This window comes from Schistocerca serialis, chromosome 4, assembly GCF_023864345.2.
Source record: "Schistocerca serialis cubense isolate TAMUIC-IGC-003099 chromosome 4, iqSchSeri2.2, whole genome shotgun sequence".
NCBI classification, from domain to species: Eukaryota; Metazoa; Arthropoda; class Insecta; order Orthoptera; family Acrididae; genus Schistocerca; species Schistocerca serialis.
In genome coordinates, this window is record NC_064641.1 from 37,211,904 (window position 1) to 37,232,007 (window position 20,104).

General features: G+C 45.8%; 1 protein-coding gene across 1 annotated transcript in view; it reads right to left on the bottom strand.

Annotated features, from left to right (window-relative positions):
- Positions 1-20,104, bottom strand: part of LOC126473756 (BMP and activin membrane-bound inhibitor homolog) — a 283,624-nt gene that overhangs the window by 22,444 nt on the left and 241,076 nt on the right. The window contains exon 3 of the mRNA XM_050101012.1: positions 6,406-6,569. Coding sequence (XP_049956969.1) covers positions 6,406-6,569 — 164 coding nt within the window. The remainder of the gene's footprint in view (positions 1-6,405; positions 6,570-20,104) is intronic.

Consider the following 20,104-nt stretch of genomic DNA (forward strand, 5'->3'; position numbering starts at 1 on the left):
TTTTCGCCCTTCCCTAATTCACCTGCGAATCGTACATGTTAGGGATGATGTTGTTGTTGTGGTCTTCAGTCCTGAGACTGGTTTGATGCAGCTCTCCATGCTACTCTATCCTGTGCAAGCTTCTTCATCTCCCAGTACCTACTGCAGCCTACATCTTTCTGAATCTGCTTAGTGTACTCATCTCTTCGCCTCCCTCTACGATTTTTATCCTCCACGCTGCCCTCCAGTACTAAATTGGTGATCCCTTGATGCCTCAGAACATGTCCTACCACCGGATCCCTTCTCCTAGTCAAGTTGTGCCACAAACTCCTCTTCTCCCCAGTTCTATTCAATGCCTCCTCATTAGTTATGTGATCTACCCATCTAATCTTCAGCATTCTTCTGTAGCACCACATTTCGAAACTTCTATTCTCTTCTTGTCCAAACTATTTATCGTCCACGTTTCACTTCCATACATGGCTACACTCCACAGAAACACTTTCAGAAACGACTTCCTGACATTAAATCTATACTCGATGTTAACAAATTTCTCTCCTTCACAAAAACTTTCCTTGTAATTTTTATATCTTCTCTACTTCGACCAGCATCAGTTATTTTGCTCCCCAAATAGCAAAACTCCTTTACTACTTTCAATGTCTCATTTCTTAATCTAATTCCCTCCGCATCACCCGACTTAATTCGACTACATACCATTATCATCGTTTCGCTTTTGTTGATGTTCATCTTATATAGTCCTTTCAATACACTGTCCATTCCGTTCAACTACTCTTCCAAGTCCTTTGCTCTCTCCGACAGAATTACAATGTCATCGGCGAACCTCGAAGATTTTATTTCTTCTCCATGGATTTTAATTTCACTCCAAACTTTTCTTTTGTTTCCTTTACTGCTTGCTCAATATACAGACTGAATAACATCGGGGAGAGGCTACAACCCTGTCTCACTCCCTTCCCAACCCCTGCTTCCCTTTCCTGCCCCTCGACTCTTATAACTGCCATCTGGTTTCTGTACAAATTGTAAATAGCCTTTCGCTCCCTGCGTTTTACCCCTGCCACCTTCCGAATTTGAAAGAGAGTATTCCAGTCAACTTTGTCAAAAGCTTTCTCTAAGTCTACAAATGCTAGAAACGAAGATTTGTCTTCCCTTAATCTATTTTCTAAGATAAGTCGTAGGGTCAGTATTGCCTCACGTGTTCCGACATTTCTACGGAATCCAAGCTGATCTTCGCCGAGGTCGGCTTCTACCAGTTTTTCCATTCGTCTGTAAAGAATTCGTGTTAGTATTTTGCAGCCGTAGCTTATTAAACTGATAGTTTGGTAATTTTCACATCTGTCAACACCTGCTTTCTTTGGGATTGGGATTATAATATTCTTCTTGAAGCCTGAGGGTATTTCGCCTGTCTCATACATCTTGCTTACTATATGGTAGAGTTTTGTTAGGCCTGGCTCTCCCAAGGCTATCAGTAGTTCTAATGGAATGTTGTCTACTCCCGGGGCCTTGTTTCGACTCAGGTCTTTCAGTGCTCTGTCAAACTCTTCACGCAGTATCATATCTCCCATTTCATATTCATGTGCGTTCTCTTCCATATCCATAATATTGTCCTCAAGTACATCACCCTTGTATCGATCCTCTATATACTCCTTCCACCTTTATGCTTTCTTTTCTTTGCTTATAAGGGTAGGGATACCTGTCGATAAGCGTCCGCATGAAGTCTAATTTCTCTAAGATTCTCGTCGCGGTCCGCGAAAGGTCTGGGGAAGGAAGTGATATGTGCCAATAACGTACCGGAATCCAGCCAGATGGTGTCGCTGACAACCGCTGATGATTCGACAGGAGCACACCCTGCCATTTACAAGGCATACCTGCTGTAAGTGCCTTGCAAGGGAATTTAAAATCTCAGTTTGCAGAGACACTCCGGAAAGCTAGCTCTCTCTCTCTCTCTCTCGGACATACACACACACACACAGACGCTGTAAACACTAGCGCCATCACAAACAAAAGATGACCGACGTCGAAATTGAAAGTGAAACTAATAATCAACGAGTGCGGTATCATTAACTCTGTCCCTCTGTTTTTTGGCAAGAGAGAGATAGCACGGTTCCACCAGAATTTAAACAAAAACCACCGTCTCTATTTATAAGGTTACTTGCTAATTTCATTTCGGCTGTCTCCTTAACAACACTATCCCAACTGAAGAAAGCGCATGTCAGACTCTCCATGCTGTCATATTGCATGGGATGATCGATGCCAAGACAATGTTCTGCAGTGGTGGATTTTCTCGGCTGCGGTGAGTACTGAATACACTGGTCCACCAGAGTCCTGATAGTCCGACCAGCAATATCTGACATGCCACAACTGCAAGGGATACGGTAGACATCCGCCTTGAGCAAACGAAGATCATCCTGCACGGAAACTGAAAGGTCCCTGATCTTAGATAGTGGTCGAAAAACTAGAAAAACACACTTCACATCACATTTCCGCAAACTACGACCAACTTTAAAGTACGGTACAATAAAAAATATATTTTGCCACGCACTTCATATAAACAGTTACTCGTAGGGTACATGAATGTTCGCGGCATACCAGGTATGTAGTAGCTCTACCAGGCATGAGAGATCAGCGCTGCTGAGATGAAAATCACACAATGTTACGATGGGAGAAATCTGCTGACATTCCTTGTGCCTGCGAGGAGAAAGGCGGACGCAGCGCTATAGGACGGCTGGCCACCCGCGTATATCAGTGTGTGTGTGTGGTTGCCTACCGCCAGGGGCTGCAGAACACAGAGCTGGCAGCCGGCAACGCTCCCTGACCTTTTTATCGCCCCCAGCTTCTGATCGCTCGCTGGCCGCATCTCGCGTGCGCCCAGCGGCCGTATACTGGCTCGTAAATCTGTTACGCGCAGTCACAGCGCACTTCACAAGCTGACGTCGATAAAAGCCACCACGTGTACGCCCTCTGAACTAAATACGGGTTGAAATCTTTCGCTGTTGGTCAAGTGTAGTAAGGGAGACACGTTCCTACCAAGATATCTAATCTTTCCAATTAAAAGAAAACAGCCCTCGGTCACTAATTTTTAACGAATTAACCGGGTTTCGACACTGCTGGGAGTCTCTTCCTCAGAATTTACACCAAAGAATGGCTATAACATGGTCACAGAATTATGACTAAAAAAGTATGATACAAATTATAAGTACGGAATTATCGTGAAGGACTGGCAGTACTTATATGTCATTTATAAAATAGTAAATATGCCAAAAGATAAAAAAATGTTGTTCTGTCCGTTTACAATCTGCACCACGCAAGTAACGAGCAGCCCTTAGTGGCTCGCCACCACGGTTTTTTTATCTTAAATATCTTTGTGACTAACACCCTTTTGGTATATTTATTATTTTATAAATGACATATAAGTACTGCCAGTCTTTCGCGATAATTCCGTACTTTTAATTTGTATCATATGTTTTTAGTCATAATTCTGTGACATGTTACAGACCATTCTTTGGTGTAAATTCTGAGGAAGACACTCCTAGCAGTGCTGAAACCCGGTTAATTCGTTAAAAATTAGTGACCGAGGGCTGTTTTCTTTAATTGTAACTATTCATGGTCTCTGAACCTGCAGCCATGTACAAATTTTTGTTATCTAATCTTTTTTGCGGCCAAAGGGAACATTTCCTTACAGGTAGCACGTCATACGATACCCTCAACAAAGTCTCAAAATGGTTCGAATGGCTCTAAACACTGTAGAACTTAACATCTGAGGTCATCAGTCCCCCAGATTTGGAACTACATAAACCTAACTAACCTACAGACATCACACAAAAATGGTTCAAATGGCTCTGAGCACTATGCGACTTAACTTCTGAGGTCATCAGTCGCCTAGAACTTAGAACTAATTAAACCTAACTAACCTAAGGACATCACACACATCCATGCCCGAGGCAGGATTCGAACCTGCGACCGTAGCGGTCGCTCGGCGCCAGACTGTAGCGCCTAGAACCGCTCGGCTACTCCGGCCGGCAGACATCACACACAACCGTGCCCGAGGCAGAATTCGAACCTGCGGCCGTAGCAGCCGCGTGGTTCCGGACTGAAGCGCCTAGAACCGCTCGGTCGCAGAGGTCGGCCAACAAAGATTCGTCTAAACACACTGAAGTAATATATATGGTTCTCGGGCGAGACGTCGGATGTCATAGTCAAAACTCCACAATATTTCGTCAGCGCAACTGGCCGACAACTTCAGGTGCGACGAACACACTGCTAAGGCATGACCAGGCGTACAGCCTTGGACACTTTCTTTGAGTTGTCAACGCTGTACGTCTAGTTAGTTAGGAAGGAGTTGAAGTTTGTGATGTCTGAAGATGGGTGTAATCCCGAAACGCGTAACATGTTCTAATAAAAAAGTCAAGTGAATGTCTCATGACTTTACTGCGATTGTACAGCATTGGTTGCCAGTTATTAATTTAGAAGCATAATTAAAGTTCGAAGGCAAGAAATGAGGAACTTTGAGGTTTGCCAGTGACGCTGTAATTGTGTCAGCGAGGACAAAGCACTTGCAAGAACCCGTGCACGGATAACCGATCACATTAAAGCGTCGCTTCTGGGACACGGCGGATTAACAGTGAGGCCTCGATGTGGTTTTTAGGCGGTTTGCACATCCCACTTGTTAAATATGGGGCTGTTACCTACGTCCCGCCGCACATACCTGCTATGAAAACATTTAGAAAACGTTCCCACATTTGCACATAAGATTTATTTTAGACGCAGACAGATGGAGTCCACAGATTCCGTCCTGTAGAGTGAATAAGAGACTGATAACCATATATGTTTCATGTAGACATTAGAGGGAGGGCTGTAGCCACAGTACACTACATGAGATGTGGAAGCGTATGATAATGGAGGAGTGTCGGAGGAATAAGTACAAGAATTCTGTTCAGCAGAATTCGGCAATGCAGAGGGATGGAGCCAGGATGCATCCCGTAACCAGCATAGGCTCATGTGCAGACTGCATACATATTTATCATCAAGCATTCACTCTTCCAAAACGCAAGAGACGTCCAGTTGATGTGAATTCACTTCAGTCTAATCATATTCGTATACTGCATATATACCATTGAAGACCACCCTGCAGAATGTGTTCTATCGATGTCTCTCGAATGTCTACATGAAATGCAGTTATTGAAAGCTGCTCTATCACCCACATTCATCTCGATGATCGAACACATGGCGGTGGTTTGACAACGATAGCTCAGCAAAGACTGAATGTGGAGGAGAATTTAAGGTCATAACGGTAGTTGAGTGGATGTGGCCCAATCGGTTTTCTTCCCACCAAAATCAGCCATCTTGAATGACGTCACAGTGGCGCTCCCTGGTGTCTGAGATATGAACTAAGCCAGTAGGACTGCATACACACGCGCATGATATAAATAATAATAATGGATAATGAATGTTAATAAATGATAATCAATAATAATGAATAATAATAAAGACAAGTACGATTTTGCAAGTGCTATCCTGTTGGGATTCAAATTTGCCACCATTTTTTCTGAAAGGTTAGGTTAGTGGATGTAGCCCAATTGACCTATGGGTTCAAATGGCTCTGAGCACTATGGGACTTAACATCTGTGGTCATCAGTCCCCTAGAACTTAGAATTATTTAAACCTAACTAACCTAAGGACATCACACACATCCATGCCCGAGGCAGGATTCGAACCTGCGACCGGAGCGGTCATGCGGCTCCGGACTGAAGCGCCTAGAGCGCACGGCCACACCGGCCTGCTAAATTGACCTATTTTCCCGCCAAAATTCAAATTTCCCGCCATTTTTTCTGGGGGTTAGGTTAGTGGAGGTAGCCCAATTGATTTATGTTCCCACCAAAATCCGCCATCTTAGATGACGTCATGCGCTGTTGCCAAGTCTACATACCGCTATCTTGGATGACGTCGTCGCCGCCATCTTGAATAAATTTGGCAACAATGCAGAGTACGCTGACACGATCCTTGTCCTACTACTGACGGGAACATCCAACGGGAGCTCCATTCTCAACGGCTGACAAGCCAAGACTGAGTGCCTCAGTGCGGCGTGCGTATGTTTACACAAAGCGCCTGAGGCGCTCCTCGTAACAGTGTGACCAACTGTCACACAAACAGAGTTCTGTACTTATAAAAAATAGGACACCTTACTTTTGGGCTTACCATCTTAATTATGCAGAGATGAAAAGATTTGTGCAGGATAGAGCACCTTGGAGAGCTGTATGAAATCAGTCTTTGGCGTGAAGACCATAACAATAGCAGCAACATAGATCTAAAATGGTAGCACAGTAAGAAGATACATTTAATATGTGGCGATGTTCCTCGCAACACGACTTCCATAAAACGGGTGAGAAGGTGGGCAGGCAGCCCTGAGCCACGCACCTGTCAGAGAGGAGGCGTTGAGGCGGCCGTGGTGCCAGGCGGCGTACTGGCGGCCGAATGCGTGCGCGTGCGCCAGCCCGTCCACGTGGTTGCACATGTCTGTGGAGCAGCACGACAGCCCGGCGCCCGCGCCACCGTCCTCGCTGCACGCCTCCTGCTGGTCCCTGCGGGCACACGCCACACACTTAGCCGTCATACAACGACAGTGGAACTCATATACAGACTTCCCGTAACACGACCTTGGTTCACTGCCAAGCCACTTGGAGCGCTGCAATCTGTCAAGTTTCTTTTCGTTTCGTAAGACCGGTATCACACTATCAAATTTCTTTGTTAAATATCTTTGTCAAAGAAATTTGATGGTGTAATAGGGAACTTTGTCAAATGTCGTCAAATATTTGATCAAATCTAGGGCATCAAAAAAATGTTCAAATGTGTGTGAAATCTTATGGGACTTAACTGCTAAGGTCATCAGTCCCTAAGCTTACACATTACTTAACCTAAATTAATCTAAGGACAAACACACACACCCATGCCCGAGGGAAGACTCGAACCTCCGCCGGGACCAGCCGCACAGTCCATGACTGCAGCGTCCGAGACCGCTCGGCTAATCCCGCGCGGCTTCTAGGGCATCGCTGTAGATTTAATCAAAGAAGTCGCTTGTCTTCTGTTCACTTCAGTGTGACATGTTATCACCTGGAGCGCTAACATCGCAGCAGCGTTCTGTCATCTGCAGTGTTTATTACCGGTAAACACAATTGGTGTGTACGGGAAACTACAAAATTAATAGAGATGTGTGAAGCTGATGAGGCGCTTTACAGCGTGAGGCACCCTGAATACAAAAATAGATTAAGAAGATTGGAGACCTAACCTAACCTAACCTAACTCTCTCCTGTAGCAAGGAATCGGAGTGTTACAGTGAGCCTGTCTTCTGCAGATATAGCAGTTCTTAAGTGAGTATTGTGCTTTGTGATATGAGGATACCCTTCTCTGAGCACATACAGAATTGTATGCTCATCCATTCTTAAGTAATTGATGTACCACTTGACGTCCTCCACTATAAGCTCACGTAACAAGTTTTGTTGAATGCTTTTATCGTGTAGTCGTAAAAACCACAGCTTCACCCAGATACGTTTCCTTCCCCCCCCCCCCCCCCCCGCTTCTCTTCCGCATGTCCACACAGTACAATTGTGGTACATGCAACTGCTGTTGACAACAAGTTGTTGTCAGCCATCTTGATCTTTGACGAAAATATATGATGACAGTGTAATACCCATTTTTAGTGCCACGTCAAAGATCTTTGTCAAATATATTTGACGAATATTTGATCATATCTTTGATCAAATCTTTGACAAAGAAATTTGATAGTGTAATACCGGCCTAAGTAACAGAAGTTCGTTTCATCACGTTGTGCTTCTGATATCGCTTCTCGCGTGTATTGCATACTTCAAATTGCATTGTAAATATGTTGTTCGTATCCCGATTCGCATCCGTAATAATTCGGTGGGTAAATGATTCCATATGTTTTTGATTCATGTAAAACAGATGCTGCTTTCGTTACATCGTGTTCTGTGGACTTATTTGTATTTGTTATTGGTTACGAATCCGTCTGTGACTGCTCCATGAGTAGTTTCTCGCATTTAAAGGAGAACTGCAAGTTAGCAACTTTTGACAGTGTTGCTATTCAACTTCATTACATCTCGTCACGGAATGAGGACGTAATTCTGCTTTGAATGGCGTTCCTTCTGGCGACTGAGTGCCACGCATATCACAGTGGCTTGCAGAATGTGGATGTGGATGTAGACGAGTGTGCTTCGTAGTTTTGGTAACTAGACCCTACATTCTCGCAAATGCTAAAATGCTGAAATAGTTACGCAGATGTTTGAAACCCTTATTAACAGTTACTATAAACAGTACACTTAAGCAACAGTCAATCGAACTTTCAATGACCCTCATTAAATGCCAGTGTACGGAAAACGGACGAGAACAAAAATAACGTAGAATCCGAGTAATACACTTACAATGAATTTAAACCGAGCAGTTCGCACACTGGTTCGTAAGCAGTAACAAGTAGACACGAATCCACAGAATACCATGCGACGAAACCAGCTTCTGTTTCATATGAAACAAAAGCAAATGTCGAATCATTTACCCCACCCAATATTACGAATGAGACCGAAAATTAAGAAGATTGCGAGCAACATACTTACAATAAAATTCAAATAGCGCGATACAGTCAAGAAGGTGGTAATCAGGAACAAAAATGTTCAAATGTGTTTGAAATCATAAGGGACCAAACTGCTGAGGTCATCGGTCCCTGGACTTACACACTACTTAAATCAACTTCCCCCGCTAAGGACAACACACACAGACACACACCAATGACCGGGGAAGGACACGAACCTCCGGCTGGAGGGCCGCGCAACTCATGACATGCCGCCTCTAACCGCGCAGCCACTCCGCGCACCGCAATCAGGGACATAATCTCCACTTGGTAACAGGCATATGGTCGAACTTGCAATATTAGGTTTTACAAACAATACAGTTTTGAACCGAGCTGTCTCTCAGGAATAACAAAATGGTTCAAATGGCTCTGAGCACGATGGGTCTTAACATCTGAGGTCATCAGTCCCCTAGAACTTAGAACTACGTAAACCTAAGGATATCACACACATCCAAGCCCGAGGAAGGATTCGAACCTGCGACCGCAGCGGTGGCGCGATTCCAGACTGAAGCGCCTAGAACCGCTCGGCGACAACGGCCGGCGAGAAATAACAGAGAAATAAGACAGCGAACCGGTTGCAAATCATTTTTAATACCTTCATCAGAGTGAAATTTTAACAACCGTAAAATTACGTTGCGAACAAGCGGAAGTTAAAAATTACGAACAGACATGCTCAAGTCAAAAATTAAAAATCAACAATGTTCCTGTGGTGTCACCGCCGGACACCACACTTGCTAGGTGGTAGCTTTAAATCGGCCGCGGTCCATTAGTACATGTCGGACCCGCGTGTCGCCACTGTGTGATCGCAGACCGAGCGCCACCACACGGCAGGTCTCGAGAGACGGACTAGCACTCGCCCCAGTTGTACGGACGACTTTGCTAGCGACTACACAGACGAAGCATAGCTCATTAGCAGAGCAGATAGTTAGAATAGCCTTCAGCTAAGTCAATGGCTACGACCTAGCAAGGCGCCATTAGTAACATTGCATGTATCTAAAGAGTCACACTTGTATCGCCACAATCTCCAGATGTACCAAAAGGATGGATTAAAGTTAAGTATTCCAGAAGCTACGTACTTTTCTTTATAGCATTCATTACGTATCCTGTTTCAGACCTCACGCCATCCTGCTTTAGCTTAGCGCGTGCCTTTCCGCTTCCTCTCATTGTGTCTAGGCTGTCTTGTCTAGACACAACAGTTCCAGCGTTTGGTACGTATAGAAGTAAATACACATTACCACCAGACCACCCATAAAGTATAAATGAAAATTATTATCATCTAGTATTTGTGTTTCGTAGAACAAGAATACATCTATCGCGCCATATTTTTCCGATTTCGATGTTCACTGCCAGGCCACTGGGACGCTGTTGTTGGTCTCTCCTTATCGTTACATGGGCCTTCCACTTCTGTTATTTTGGTGTTCTGTGGGCTATAAGCTGCTTGCCAAACTATGTAATGCGCTTCGCTGGCCCTAAGTTGGGATATAACGTTGCGGCAATTCTGTTCCATGAACTGGTTCCATGACTAAAATGAATTAAATACATTGAAATGATATGAATGGTCCTAAATGGATGAATTTAATAAAGATACAATGATTTTCAATAACAAACATAATGTCTGAAGGGATACCGAAAAATGTTTATTCACATGACCGGTTTCGGTTCCTCTAGAACCATCTTCAGATCTGCAACCTTCACATGCAGCCTTCACATGCTGCGTCACATTAGCATGTGAAGGTTGCTGTGTGTAGACGGGTTACTCCTGTAACCGAAATTGCAGATCTGAAGATGATTCTAGAGGAACCGAAACCGGTCATGTGAATAAACATTTTTGCAATCAAGACGGATTTGCCACTGATGATACACGTGTAATATCCGAACACTGCATCCAGAAGTTGTCCCATTCATACACCCTATCTGATCAAAAGCATCTGGACGCCTCTATGTAATGCGGCGCTGGCCATTAGATGTGACGAGAGTACCACCAGTATAACAGCAACCAGGGAGTACTGTGTCGTCAGAAGAGAAGCAGTAACAGCAGAATGGTCGGTCAGGAGGACTCACTGACTTATGACGTGATCTGGTCATGTGGTGTCGCCTGCAAATCCATCTCGAACACTTCAGACCCTTCTAAAGATCCTCAAGTCGACAGTTGGCGATATTGCTGTGAAGTCTAAAAGTGAAGGAACAATCACAGGTACACCAGAACCAATAAGACATCATGTACTGACGCAAAGGGACCGTCGAAAATGCGGAGCATGGTCGTGAAAAATCTCATGAAACCAGAGGAAGGAATCATTCTGGAGTTCCAACGTGCCGCGAGCAGTCGAATTAACACAATGACTGTGCATAGGGGATTAAAAAGAACGGAGTGCAATGGTCAAGCAGCTGCTCATAAGCCACACATTTATCAAGTGAGTGCTAAGCGATGCTTGAATTCGTGTAAAGAGAGACGCCACTGGGCAGTGGATGACTGGAAACAGGTCATTTGGAGTAAAGAACCACGATTACCCTGTAGCAATCCTATGGAAGCATTTGGGTTTGGTGAATGCCAGAAGAACGTTAGTTGCCATCACGTGTAGTGCCAACAGTGAAGTAACGGAGGAGGTGGCGTTTCTCGTACTTGGGATGTGCTCTCCTCACCGCGCTTAAGAAACCGCTAATTATCACATTTTACAACATTGTGTACTGCGGACACTAGGGAAACAGTTCGGGGACGATGACTGTTTGTATCAACACGACATTGCGCCCAGTTCTCTTGTATGCACAGTATGTGGCACTGGTGCTGACTGCATAGTTCTCGTAGCAGTTCTTCTTTGGCTGGTGTTATGCCTTCTATGTTAATAGATATAATCGTTAACTATGGCCCTGAAAAGGGCTCAGGTATATATGTTTTTGGTGTGAAAGGATCAGCCATCAGGTTATTTTGAATCATATTCTGACGTTGTCCAGGGTACGCCCGACTGCTTTTATCATTCTGATCGCAGATCATTGCAGTCTTCTCGGAGGTTACTTTCGTGGAAAGACTGATTTTGACTCGCCTATCTCCTCACTTATGCCTCAGCAATCTGGATTTCGTCCAGGTAAAAGCCGTACTGGACAATTCCTAAATCTCACACCGTTCATAGAAGATGGCTTTGAAGCTCGGAAGGTGACAGGAGTGGCGTTAGTCGACTTATCAGTGGCGTATGATACGGTCAACCACCAGCCACTACTAGTCAACGTCTACAATCTGACCAAAGATTTGGGTCTAACCACACTCATCGTCTCCCTTCTGCAGAATCGCAGGTTCTTCGTCGACTTTCAAGGACAGCGTAGTCGATGGAGACTATAGAAGAATGGCCTCCCGCAAGGAAATGTTTTGCCCCCAATTCTGTTCAAAATATACACCAACGACCAACCTATAGCCACAAACACCAAGAGCTTCTTATATGCTGACGAACTCGCTCTAGCCACCCAGAGCACAGATTTTGAATCAGCGGAGAACAACCTCACGAATGCCCTTGAAGATCTATCCAGATACTACAACACAAACTAGCTTAAACCAAATCCTTCAAAGACCCAAGTGTGTTCTTTTAATCTGAGAAACAAGGAACCCACTCGCAAGTAGAAACTAGTATGGTCGGGGGTTGAACTGGAACACTACGAGACTCCAAAATACCTGGGCCTGACGCTTGATAGATATCTCAAAAAGCACTGCATGAAATGAAGCCGAAAGTCTCCACCAGGAACAATCCCCTACGGAAAAAACTGGCTGGATCACAGTGGGGTAGTCAACCTGAAAGAATCCGAACATCTGCAATGGCACTATGCTATTCTGCGGCAGAGTATGCCTGTCCTGTTTGGTATAAATCAACTCATGCCAAACAGGTGGATGTAGCTCTCAACGCAACCTGCAGAATTATAACATGTTGCTTGAAACCCACTCCAGTCGAATGGCTTTACCACCTCGCAGGAATATCACCACCACCTGTTCGAAGAGAGATAGCTGCGAACAAGGAAAGAAAGGCAGTGGAACAGGAAATTACTCGTCCTCTGTATGGGCATGTACCGCATCCGCAATGACTGAAGTCAATGAAGATTTTCCTTAGGACATCAAAGGAACTTAGAACCACTGCTGAAAAAGCTAGGTTACAACTATGGAAGGGGTACGACCTACCTCCCCCCCGGTTGGAAAAGAGTTGTTGAAGCTTTACCTCCAGGCCATGACAGGGAATGGACAACTTTGAAGTCCCTGAATAGACTGAGATCCGGAGTTGGGAGGTCAAAAGTTAACCTGCAAAATGGGAACACATTGATCCAAATGATATTCGGTGTGACTGTGGAGAAGAACAGACAGTTCAGCACATGCTTCGGTGGGTCGGTTGTGTCCAGTCTCCTGAACCGAAGATGACCTTCAACAAGCAACAGAAAGTGCACTGGAAGTGGCCAAGTTTTGGTCGAAAGTAATTTAATTATAACTGTTTAAATTGTATGTACGTGTACCTGTATGTTTCTGACACTAGAATAATAATAATAAAAATAATAATTACATCCAGTCTTAAGGGAGCCTTTGTAAGGTAAGAGTTAGTGAACGAAACACTCTTGAAATAGACCAGACTGCCCAGATCCTGACCTGAACGCAGTGGAACACCTTTGGGATGCCGGCCGGAGTGGCCGTGCGGTTCTAGGCGCTACAGTCTGGAACCGAGCGACCACTACGGTCGCAGGTTCAAATCCTGCCTCGGGCATGGATGTGTGTGATGTCCTTAGGTTAGTTAGGTTTAATTAGTTCTAAGTTCTAGGTGACTGATGACCTCAAAAGTTAAGTCGCATAGCACTCAGAGCCATTTGAACCATTTTGAACACCTTTGGGATGAGTCGGAAAGTCGACTTCGCTCCAGACCACAGAGTCCGACATGATTAATTTCTTGGTATTGGCTCTTGAGGAAGAATGGGCTGCAATTCCTCCGCAGATATTCAGACAGCTCATTGAAAGTGTCCCCAGCAGAGTTCAATGCATCATAAAAGCGAAAGATGGGCACACATCATATTAATGTTCACTAATCGGTAGCCGGATAATTTTCATCAGACAGTGTACACCGTTTTTGAACTTCGGCTGTCCTCCTGCTCCGTTCCCACGAATCCTGCAGAAGAAACACTGGTAGCGTTGTTCGTAAATCACTGACCAAGACCTCGGTGATAGTAAGAATTTAAGTCAGTTCTGGACGTATGCTGTCATAGTCCAACCACTAGGCTCAAAATGAGATGACTCGAAGCTGTTTTGAATGCCTCTGGGTTTCTCAGACCGCCTTAGAGATGGTAAATGTGTTGTGTCTTTGGCGTGTCCACCCCCACTATCAGCGGTTTTGTGTCCTGTTGATTTCGCGTAGTGAGCAAGGGTAACGTGACCGTCTATATTTCTCTGTAAGCTCCGTGATCTCTGTTCTCTTGTTCTCATTACCCCTACTCGAGATATACGAGATGTGGCTGTAAAACAAGGGGACTGTTGCTGTCACAGAGTTAGCCGAAGACGATCGACCAGTAGGTGTGAAGCGTGAAACCTACTTAGGCGAATATAGCATCTCTGCTGTCTGGAGATAAATCAATGTGTAGGTGGCTTTCGTTTGTGTAAGAGCTGTTATTTTTCTTTTTGCCGGAAAAGTATAAATAAGGGAGGATGCACTGTCGAGAAGTTTCACTTGAAAGTGAAACTTGGAAAATTTGTACTGAAACGTATCGTTTACTAAAAGAAGTGAATGGCGAAGACTGTTTATCACGAACACAAGTTTTTCAGTCGTTCGAATGTTTCCAAGAGTATTGATCGCTTCCTGAAACTGTAGAAACTGGCAAAGAGCGCATAAGGAAAATTTTACACGGCCAGTTTAACATGAGAAAATTTTTGCGAAACTGGTGCTGAAAATTCTCACGGTCGAAGAAAAAGAGGATCGTGAAAATGTTTGTACTGACACTTTGAATACCACTGAAAATGATCCTAATTTCTTGGAAATAGCGGTAACATATGACGAATCTCGGTTTTCACTGTCAGTCCAGTCCATGAACTGGAAAAGCCCAACTTCAATGAGAGCGAAAAATCTCTAACGAGCAAATCGAGATTCAAAGCGATGATGGTGGCTTGTTTCGATATTCATGGAATTGTATATCTTAACTGAGTTCCTGTAGGTCAAACCATGAATCAGTATTATTGCCTTGAAGTTCTTGCTCAACTTAGTGAGAAAATAAGAAAAAAACAACCCGAATTGTGAAAGAACAGTCACTGGTTGTGCAACAAGACAACGGACTGCCTCGTACCGCATTGTCTGTTACGAGGTTTCTAGTGAAACATAGCACCCCAGTGTTAGACCACACACCTTATTCGGCTAACCTGTCATCATATGACTGATCTACTCCCCAAAGTCAATAAGCATTAAAAGGAAGAGGATTTAATTCCGTTGAATCAGTGAAATACACTCCTGGAAATTGAAATAAGAACACCGTGAATTCATTGTCCCAGGAAGGGGAAACTTTATTGACACATTCCTGGGGTCAGATACATCACATGATCACACTGACAGAACCACAGGCACATAGACACAGGCAACAGAGCATGCACAATGTCGGCACTAGTACAGTGTATATCCACCTTTCGCAGCAATGCAGGCTGCTGTTCTCCCATGGAGACGATCGTAGAGATGCTGGATGTAGTCCTGTGGAACGGCTTGCCATGCCATTTCCACCTGGCGCCTCAGTTGGACCAGCGTTCGTGCTGGACGTGCAGACCGCGTGAGACGACGCTTCATCTAGTCCCAAACATGCTCAATGGGGGACAGATCCGGAGATCTTGTTGGCCAGGGTAGTTGACTTACACCTTCTAGAGCACGTTGGGTGGCACGGGATACATGCGGACGTGCACTGTCCTGTTGGAACAGCAAGTTCCCTTGCCGGTCTAGGAATGGTAGAACGATGGGTTCGATGACGGTTTGGATGTACCGTGCACTATTCAGTGTCCCCTCGACGATCACCAGTGGTGTACGGCCAGTGTAGGAGATCGCTCCCCACACCATGATGCCGGGTGTTGGCCCTGTGTGCCTCGGTCGTATGCAGTCCTGATTGTGGCGGTCACCTGCACGGCGCCAAACACGCATACGACCATCATTGGCACCAAGGCAGAAGCGACTCTCATCGCTGAAGACGACACGTCTCCATTCGTCCCTCCATTCACGCCTGTCGCGACACCACTGGAGGCGGGCTGCACGATGTTGGGGCGTGAGCGGAAGACGGCCTAACGGTGTGCGGAACCGTAGCCCAGCTTCATGGAGACGGTTGCGAATGGTCCTCGCCGATACCCCAGGAGCAACAGTGTCCCTAATTTGCTGGGAAGTGGCGGTGCGGTCCCCTACGGCACTGCGTAGGATCCTACGGTCTTGGCGTGCATCCGTGCGTCGCTGCGGTCCGGTCCCAGGTCGACGGGCACGTGCACCTTCCGCCGACCACTGGCGACAACATCGATGTACTGTGGAGACCTCACGCCTCACGTGTTGAGCAATTCGGCGGTACGTCCACCCGGCCTCCCGCATGCCCACTATACGCCCTCGCTCAAAGTCCTACAACTGCACATACGGTTCACGTCCACGCTGTCGCGGCATGCTACCAGTGTTAAAGACTACGATGGAGCTCCGTATGCCACGGCAAACTGGCTGACACTGACGGCGGCGGTGCACAAATGCTGCGCAGCTAGCGCCATTCGACGGCCAACACCGCGGTTCCTGGTGTGTCCGCTGTGCCGTGCGTGTGATCATTGCTTGTACAGCCCTCTCGCAGTGTCCGGAGCAAGTATGGTGGGTCTGACACACCGGTGTCAATGTGTTCTTTTTTCCATTTCCAGGAGTGTAAAAAGCACCACGTGTGGTCAGGCAGCTCACAGAGGAAGACTTCCGGCACTGCGTCCATCGATGGTAAATTCGCATGGAGTGTTGTAGGATAGAGGCGAGGACTATGTTAAGGATGACAATAACAAAATACTGGTCTGGAATACGTTCGCTGGCTCAGCGGAAGATTGCACTCTCGCTGCCCACTGCTGCAGCAGACCGAAGCTGGTGTCCAGTGCGCGGCATTGTTTTGCGGAGACAAGCACGTGCTGCTTTCTTGGCAGCATCGCGAGCTGCACCAACCCAAGGCCGCGTAATGCACGCGCGTGCGCCTCGCATTGCGACATCGGAGGTCTCTTCCAGACCACATGCTGCTCTGACCTCTCCTCTAAAACTGCGTTGCATCGTATGACTGTCAGCGACCACGACAAACATCATAGTATGAGAAACTGAGAGGCAGTTAAACTTAAGTTTAGGTCAGTAAGTGGACGCGGATTTCTCCGTAATGGATTGCGGAATACTGTGACCGTAGTGCGTACCACGCGACGGAAGATTTGCAGCAGTTCTCCTGCGGTTAAGCCGAGAGAGCTTGATCAAAAGTATTGAACGGCGGGTCAAATGCCTGCCCCCTCCATCTAGTTTTAGGCACCCCATCATTTCTATAGATCACGTAAGGTGAATGCCGGAACAAGCCGCCGTCGACTTCCTTCCACAAACCGAGTTTGTTCTCCGTCTCCAACGACTCTTCGGCGACGGGACGTTAAACCCTTATCAACCTTTCTTCTCGCTGCCACCTCCGCTACAAATCTCCAGTCAATTTTTAATTTCCTCCGAACAGACCCGGTAAGTCCGGGAGCCATTCCTGACTGGTAGCGGCGTGATTTTCAAAGCTTCGTTTAGCATCGGGTTCGCCAAGAAAGAGATTTTTCCTGTGTATATTGTGGACGAAATTTTATTTTTAATTAAGTAGAACGCTGTTTTTGTGCTCGCCACATGGATCGTGCAGGCTTGGTGTGTGTAGACGCGGTCGTACTTACACGTATACCCACAGTATTTGCACTAAAACTGCTGCAGAATATGTTTCAGCATATCAAAATCTAACGTCGTAGGGCGGGTTTTACTCTACTGGCTATTAAAATTGCTACACCAAGAAGAAATGCAGGTGATAAACGGGTATTCATTGGGCAAATATATTATACTAGAACTGATATGTGATTACATTTTCGCGCAATTTGGGTGCATACATCCTGAGAAATCAGTACACAGAACAACCACCTCTGGCTGTAATAAAGGCCTTGATACGCCTGGGCATTGAGTCAAACAGAGCTTGGATGGCATGTACAGGTACAGCTGCCCATGCAGCTTCAACACGGTACCACAGTTCATCAAGAGTAGTGACTGGCGTATTGTGACAAGCCAGTTGCTCGGCCACCATTGACCAGACGTTTTCAGTTGGTGAAAGATCTGGAGAATGTGCTGGCCAGGCTAGCAGTCGAACATTTTCTGTATCCATAAAGGCCCATATAGGACCTGCAACATGCGGTCGAGCATTATCCTGCAGAAATGTAGAGTTTCACAGGGATCGAAGGAAGCGTAGAGCTACGGGTCTGAAATGTAACGTCCACTCTTCAAAGTGCCGTCAATACAAACAAGAGGTGACCGAGACGTGTAACCAATGGCAACCCATACCATCACGCCGGGTGATACGCCAGTATGGCGATGACGAATACACGCTTCCAATGTGCGTTCACCGCGATGTCGCCAAACACGGATGCGACCATCATGATGCTGTAAACAGAACCTGGATTCATTCGAAAAAATGATGTTTTGCCATTCGTGCACCCAGGTTCGTCGTTGAGTACACCATCGCAGGCACTCCTGTCTGTGATGCAGCGTCAAGGGTAACCGCAGCCATGGTCTCCGAGCTGATAGTCCATGCTGCTGCAAACGTCATCGAACTGTTCGTGCAGATGGTTGTTGTCTTGCAAACGTCCCAATCTGTTGACTCAGGGATCGAGACGTGGCTGCACGATCCGTTACAGCCACGCGGATAAGATGCCTGTCACCTCGACTGCTCGTGATACGAGGCCGTTGGGGTCCAGCACGGCGTTCCGTATTACCCTGCTGAACTCACCGATTCCATATTCTGCTAACAGTCATTGGATCTCGACCAAGGCGCGCAGCAATGTCGGGATACGATAAACCGCAATCGCGATAGGCTACAATCCGACCTTTATCAAAGTTGGAAACGTGATGGTACGCATTTCTCCTCCTTACACGAGGCATCACATCAACGCTTCACCAGGCAACGCCGATCAACTGCTGTTTGTGTATGAGAAATCGGTTGGAAACTTTCCTCATGTCAGCACGTTGTAGGTGTCGCCACCGGCGCCAACCTTGTGTGAATGCTCTGAAAAGCTAATCATTTGCATATCGCAGGATCTTCTTCCTGTCAGTTAAATTTCGCGTCTGTAGCACGTCATCTTCGTGGTGTAGCAATTTTAATGGCCAGTAGTGTAATATCGCACTATGCTTCAAAATGACAAAATTTCGAAACTCATATAGTGATAACGACTTTCAACAGCAGTAAGCTGTATGACTACATTCACATCTACTTCTACACGCTAACTCTGCAATTCACACTTCAAGTGCCTGGCGGAGGGTTCATCGAACCATTATCATACTACTTGTATACTATCCAACTGTCGAATGCCCCGTGGGAAAATGGAGCTCTCATTTCTCTTGTTTTGTTATGATGATCGCTTCTCCATACGTATGTGGGTGTCAACAAAATAAATGCCCATTCGGAAGAGAAAGTTGGCGACGAAAATTTCGTAAATAGATCTCGCCGCAAAGAAACCCTCCTTTGCTTCAGTGACTGCCACCCTAACTCGTGTATCATATCAGTGACACTCTCACCCCTATTGCGCAATAATACGAAACGAGTTGCCCTTCTTTGCACTTTGTCGATGTCCTCTGTCAATCCTATCTGGTAAGGATCCCATACCGCGCAGCAATATTCCAGCAGAGGACGGACAAGTGTAATGTAGGCTGTCTCTTTAGTGGGTTTGTCGCATCTTCTAAGTGTTCTGCCAACAAAGCGCAGTCTTTGTTTCGCCTTCCCCACAATATTATCTAGGTGGTCCTCCCAATTTAAGTTTCTTGTAATTGTAATTTCTAGGTAATTAGTCGAATTGACAGCCCTAGATTTGCGCGATTTATCGTATACCCAAAACTTGTCGTATTTCTTTTAGTACCCATATGAAAGACTTCGCACTTTTCTTTGTTCAGTGCCAATTGCCACTTTTCGCACCATACAGAAATTCTCTCTATTTTGTAATTGGAACTGATGGTCTGATGATTTTACTAGACGGTTAATTATAGCAGCATCTGCAAACAATCTAAGGGGGCTGCTCAGACTATCACCTAGATCATTTATGTAAATGAGGAATAGCAGTGGGTCTATGACACTACCTTGCGGAACGCCAGATATCACTTCTGTTCTACTCGACGATTTACCGTCCATCACTACGAACTGTGACCTCTCTGAGAGGAAATCTAGAATCCAGTCACACAACTGAGACACACAGTATCTGATAACATAATTAGTGCTGGACAACTGCAGCACGTCATA